Here is a 6,395-nt window from a genome sequence, read left to right as displayed (position 1 = left end):
TCTTTTAATGTTTGCACAAAGCGAAAACCAGAAGTCAAATGAAATGCAAGCGTCGATATTGCAAGCAATTATATTAAAAAATCTAGGCTAACATTTTAAATATTTAGTGGAGACCTATAGCCTACTAGATAATTACAATATACGAGCCGACCTGCAGCATATCACACACAGCTATTTAGTATTATTTTCTACCTTTCAATAATTAATAATTTGTGAATTCGACAGTACCAATGCTGTCACTGAAAATATTTGCTTTAAAACACTAAAACCCTCCTTTCCCCACCCCCCACCCCCCACCCCCCCGTGAAAGTAGCCTCCTCTTAGTTACCTCCCCTAAGTTAAAAATAATTACAAACTAAATTATCTGCCCCTAATAGACGTCACTAAACCCGGCTGTACGATTGTAAACATTAAGTGTGAACCACAGCTCACCAGACCATGTGAGGGTGTGGGTGGTAGCGGTAAGCCTAGAGAGGAAGAGAGGGGACTGCTAGGCGCGCTTACAGCTTGGTGTTTTCTAACATCTCCAAGAAGAGAATTATATATACTAATATATAGGCCTACAGATTAATTTATAGTTGCAGGCCCTATGAACAATTAGTCTCTGAAGACTAGCCCAAAAGCCCCGCGGTATATACATAACTTTTCAAACGTATTATAATGTTTGCATTATTTATTAGAAGTTAACTTTTATATATCCTACTAAACCTGCGGTATTTTAGTAACTATTTTTAAATAGCAGCCAACTATTAGACCTAGGCCTACATTAACTACGCATAAAATCATGATTGGCCAAATTTACAACATTTCTACAAATTGATCAGGCAAGCCAGTTGGATTTTCATTATGTCAAAAAATCTCAATGTTTATCTTTTTTTTTTAAAAAAAAAGTTCTTTCTTGTCTAGATCTAAACTCAGAATAATAGCATGTTTTATGTAGAACTAGAAATCTAGATCTTCTAGATCTACACACTGAACGTAAATATGTAATGTCACAAAAATAGACCAAATCTAATAATAGTACCGACCGACGAAGTAGGTCAGGCCATTGGCCGACCTGACTGACATAAATTATTAAAAAACAACTCGACTAGATTCTATCCCATCTTTACCCTTATATAACTCACATTTTAAACATCAAAGCTAAGTCCAATGCCTTGTGTCATACATTTAAAAATATTACTTAAAAGCTAGATCTTCTAGATCTAAATGTTTTAGAAAAATCTATGTTCAAGGAAGAGGTAGGTTGGCCTATGGAAAACATTCGTGTGGTGTGGGTAATATCAAATAGTTTTCGAAAATTTCAACGGCCTCCATAGCTCAGTGGTTAGAGCACTGGTCTTGTAAACCAGGGGTCGGGAGTTCGATCCTCCCTGGGGGCTTTATATTTTACCTTTATTGACTAAGAAATTGAGGTTTTAAAAAGAAACAAATACACTTTTAGTTTGGAAAATATAAACAAAGTATTCATAGTCGAACTAAAATTAAAATATAATAATATTATTGCAGCCTTTTTACTCATCCTTCACAACATTCCTTTCAGCATTTATTCTGGGGCCTGTTACCGATGTCTTGCTCAGTACACATGTACTCTTGTAATTCAGATTTTAACCTTGAATGGAAGAATAAAACCCAACTCATAAGTAATCTTATAGGCATCTAACAATATTATCCCATCTAATATATAAAGCTCAATTCTGTAACGCATATGTTTGTCGTTGGCATTTCTACGGATTTAAGTGTTAGATCAATTATCGTGCGCGTTTGTCTAAATTTATGAGTTAAAAAATTACTATTAAAAGTCTTGGGAAATCATTTTCATTTTTCAAATTATAGTAATAATTGTCGGCATGTTCATTAAACACAAGTTTTAAAAAAATATCATCTTTTACAAAAATTCTAATTATGTTTTTATTTAGTCCTATAGCGCTTACTTCCCTTTGATAAATTAGGCAAAACACAATTACTTCCCTTTATAAAACCATAGCATTAGTTGAAAAGCATTTACTTTTTAATTACTTTGTTTTGGTGTTGGGAAAAAAATAATTACATAATTAGCGGGGATTGATCAAGTGCAAATGTTTTAGGTATTTTACGGATAAGCTTGGAGTATTATAATTGTTCATTAAATTGAAACAGGCGCGTTCGTTTAAGTGAGTGCAAAAACTATGAATAAGTTGGGGTACTATAGTCGTTTATTAAGCTAAAACAGGCGATTCTGCCCCGGGCGTTTATGTTCGCGTTAGTGTTTTCTTTGTGTTTAGGTGGGTTTGCGTTAGTGGTTGCGTTTTGATTTGGTTCGTTTTTGTTCTTTCTTTTTTCGTTTTTGTTTGTGTTTTTTTTTGTTTGGGTTTGTATTTGTGTTTTTGGTTGGTTTTGCGTTTGGATTTGGTTTGTTTTCGTTTGCTTTTTCGTTGTTTTTTTTTTGGTATTGGTGTTTGTGGTTGGGTTTGTTGTTAGGTTTTTGTTTTCGTTTGTTTTTTCTTTGTGTTTGTATTGGTGTTTGTGGTTGTGGTTGGGTTTGTTGTTAGGTTTTTGTTTTCGTTTGTATTTCTAATTGTGTTAGCGTTATGTTTGCGTTTTGTTGTTTTGGTTGGTTGTGGTTTGGGTGGGCAATGCCGGGTTTACGATGATTTCTAAACACACAGGTAATGGTCTTTAACGGAAAGGTTTTTCACAGAAGCCAGAGCAGGGCCTGGCCGGGACGGCTAGTATTAGTATATACAGCAGTCCTGTATATAATACCTTGTAGATTGCTTTTATTAAAATCTATTTTTTAAATTACTTAGGCCTAACAGTTTTTTTTTTTTAAGGTTTAGGCCTTATTATGTTTGCACACGCCCCCCCCCCCCCCCCCAGTCTTTATCGTCACAGTTCGTTACAAAAAGCCCGACACCCTAGGGGTCGTCCATAAATGACGTCACACTCGTAGGGGGAGGGGGGGGGGGGCGTAATTTTGTGACGGGTGATGAGGGGGAGAAGGGGGGGGGGTTCAGATGGTATGACGTCACACTTTTGTATCATAAAAAAGCAATGTTAGAAAACCAATTTTGGACTTTATTTCGCGTTTTAGAAAACTGTTTTAATAAATTGTAATAGGAATTGATTAAAATGCTGTATTATGACAGAGTTCAGACAAGATTTTGGAAAAATATCGATGTTTAAACAAATTTCAACAGCAATTTTGAGGGTGGTTGTGTAGGCTGAGGTGTGACGTCATTTTAGGGGGGGGGGTCTGTCTTTTTGTGACGATATAGAGGGGAGAGGTAAAAATCGTCAAAATAAAGCGTGAAGTCAATTATGGATGACCCCCCTACCAATGATTTTACGTGAATTCTGTATTTTAAAAATATAAAACAGCCTCACTCTCCTCGAATCCAAGTCATGAAAGCCTAAACCAACCCCGCCCCTCCCTCCCTATAAGTTATTACACGTCATTTATGGACGACCCTTTACAACTTTTTATAAGTTGTTCAAATTACCCGACAGTTTTTCTTACCGTAAAAACTCCAGACCAGTCTCTGATACACGCAGCAATTCTTCGCGTTGACATTTCAGCTCTGAAATTTTTCTCTTCTCTTTTTCTAACATCTCCACGAGTCCTATTGTTTATTACAGCGAGTTAAAGGTTAGTGGTTTAGTTACGCATTTTGTTTTATTTGGTTAGGACTATAAATTAAAAATCAAACTTTAAAAAAAAAAATGTATAAAAATCAAACTTCTCTCTATAGTCCATTGGCGTGTCCGATTAGCATAAAATTGTTCTAGTAGTGATGGTAGGTAGGCCTACATCTAATTATAAATTTAAAAATGTAGGACCAGATAAGGGGCTATATAAGTTATAACACTCACTTTTGGCATGTAAGAATATCCCACAGTTGTAGATCGTATAGCCCATTTTAAAATTTAAGACGACTCGGGTGCAGTGGCGTAGCTACCGTAAAGCTAGCGTAAGCAAGGCATAGGGGCCCAAGGCAAATAGGGGCCCTTTTTCGAAAGTTTGAGGGGGGGGAGGGTGCAAATCGAAAGTTTGTCCCCGGTCGCCGGGAAGGGTCGCTACGCCTCTGAGGGGCCCACTAACACTGCTCGGGTGATAATGAATCAACGGAGCAAAGCACATTGCCATGATAAAAGACGGTGTAAGGCTAATAGGTCTGACAATAAATAACGTAGCCTACCTCTGTTTTGGTTGTTAAGATCGTTTAACTCAAAATTTGCTTTCTTTCTGCGGTCATTTAGAAGTCTCAACTCCTGTTCTTGCCGTTGCAAGTTTCTGATTTCTGTGAGGACGATGATTGCAAATAATTAAATGTAGCTATTAGAACTAAAAGGAAAATGGGAACTATATTAATCATGTGCTTACATTTTTGAAGATTTCATTTTAGACAATAGGTGCTTACTAGCACATGAATAATATAGTTATTCTTTTCAATAATTTAAAGCATGCCCGAGTTTTTTAACAATTACGTTTATGAAAACCAAGAATCTTTCAATCAAGCACATCTGTGATTCAAAAGGGACCATGAGGATCTTTCCGCCACTTCCAGGAAAGTATTTGCCCTTCACCTGCGGTCAAGGAATACTGATCTAACAGCTGTTAGTTCTAATCTGAACCTGCTCACATCTTCACGAACAAGTTCCAGGTTTGTAAATGTAAACTACTTTTAAAAATTACGAACATCGGCACAACTCTTCAGAATTTCAGACTTTTTATTGGGGGCGGGGGTGTGTTACATTTCGAATTTACAGGGGAGCAGTGGCGTAGGCAGGGGGGGGGTTAGGGGGGTCATAATTCCCCCCCCCCCATAGACCCCTCGGTATATAGAAAAAGTATGAGGGGGGTGTGCAAATCGAAAGTTTGAGGGGGGGGGGGGTGCAAATCGAAAGTTTGAGGGGGGGGGGGGGGGTGCAAATCGAAAGTTTGTCCCCGGGTAAAAATTGGAACCCCCCCCCCCCCTTGAGACGATCCTGGCTACGCCACTGCAGGGGAGGGCCAATCATAAAAATAGTCAACAATTTTTTTTTTCGATTTAAACGTAGCCCGCTGTTTTTTCTATTAGTCCAGAGAAACATTTATCGAATTAGCAATAGAAGATTTTAAAGTTTTATTTAAGAAAAATATTACACAATCTCTTTTCATAAAAATTCTTGCGCAGAAAGTTAATTGGCGAATACCACTGAGGGGTCATTCATAAATGACGTCACGCTTTTTTTGACGATTTTTACCTCCCCCCCTCCCCTCCGTCACACGTCGTCACAAAAAGTCAGACCCCCCCCCCTAAAATGACATCACTCCTCAACCTACAACCCCCCTCAAAATTGCAGTTGAATTTTTTTAAAACATCGATATTTTTCCAAAATCTTGTCTAAACTATTACAATTTATTAAAACAGTTATCTAAAACGCGAAATAACGTCTAAAATTCGTTTTCTAACATTGCTTTTTTATAATGCAAAAATGTGACGTCACAACATCTGAACCCCCCCCCCCCTCCCCCTCATCACACATCGTCACAAAATTACGGACCCCCCCTCCCCCCCTACGAGTGTGACATCATTTATGGATGACCCCTGAGCGCAAAGAAAAAAAATATTCATTCAACAAAAATTAGTTCAGCTGAAAATTCTGTTGTGCTAGATAAAATAAGAGAGCTGACAAACCTGTTGAAAGTTGGCCATTTTTAGATTCCAATGATTTGACTGAAACTTGGGCTTCATAATTCATTTGTTCTGTTAGGCCATGTCGTAAGCCAAACTTGTCTACAAAACTTCGTACACTCACCATGAAAGCTTTAGAATCCTCAAGCTCTTTTTGGTTGATTGCATCCTGGAAACAGATGTACCAGAAATTATGTTGGCAGCACACACTGATTTTAAAGCTGATCAAACGTGGGTTGTTTTTTTTTTTTGTTTAATTATTTTTAAAAAAAATTCGTTCTGAATTTATTATAATAAGGTTAATAGAAATCAGAAAATAAAAAACTAAGTAGATTTGTATGAAGGTTTCCAAATGTTGATTTGATTAAATTGATTGACGTTGGCACAACTGATTTTAAAGTGTTTATGAAGTGGGTATTAATGTATAAACTGTGTCGCTATAAAGATAAGCTTTCTACTCCTACACCATGATGGGTAACTACATCACAAAGTTCGTTTTATGTTTTATATATATATATATATATATATATATATATATATATATATATATATATATATATATATAAAATTAAGGATTTTTAAATATTACGTAGTATGATCAAAATGTAGGTTGATTACGGACTAACCACAAATTGACTTTGTGGTAACTAACTTTTAACAAAAAGTTGAAACATACCAACTTGCGTGTTCTTTGTTGGATTTCTTTATTGAGAGTTTGTAACTCCGCAGACAGTATAT

General features: G+C 36.6%; 1 protein-coding gene and 1 non-coding gene across 2 annotated transcripts in view; one reads left to right on the top strand and one right to left on the bottom strand.

Annotated features, from left to right (window-relative positions):
* Window positions 1–1,251: 1,251 nt before the first annotated feature.
* LOC131955951 (uncharacterized) overlaps window positions 1,252–6,395 on the bottom strand; it is a 7,350-nt gene continuing 2,206 nt past the window's right edge. The window contains exons 3-7 of the mRNA XM_059320276.1: window positions 6,334–6,395; window positions 5,661–5,826; window positions 4,179–4,280; window positions 3,500–3,602; window positions 1,252–1,612 (exon numbers count right to left, since the gene is read on the bottom strand). The exon at window positions 6,334–6,395 is cut by the window's right edge and continues 55 nt beyond it. Coding sequence (XP_059176259.1) covers window positions 1,540–1,612; window positions 3,500–3,602; window positions 4,179–4,280; window positions 5,661–5,826; window positions 6,334–6,395 — 506 coding nt within the window. The 3' untranslated portion in view covers window positions 1,252–1,539. The remainder of the gene's footprint in view (window positions 1,613–3,499; window positions 3,603–4,178; window positions 4,281–5,660; window positions 5,827–6,333) is intronic.
* On the top strand, window positions 1,310–1,382 carry Trnat-ugu (transfer RNA threonine (anticodon UGU)). Its single transcript has one exon. It is a non-coding gene; the product is annotated as a tRNA-Thr (tRNA).

This window comes from Physella acuta, unplaced genomic scaffold (assembly GCF_028476545.2).
Source record: "Physella acuta isolate Inbredline_101_S28 unplaced genomic scaffold, ASM2847654v3 ptg001118l, whole genome shotgun sequence".
NCBI lineage: Eukaryota > Metazoa > Mollusca > Gastropoda > Physidae > Physella > Physella acuta.
The sequence above is the reverse complement of the archived record's forward strand: the minus strand, read 5'-3'. Positions and strand labels throughout refer to the sequence as shown.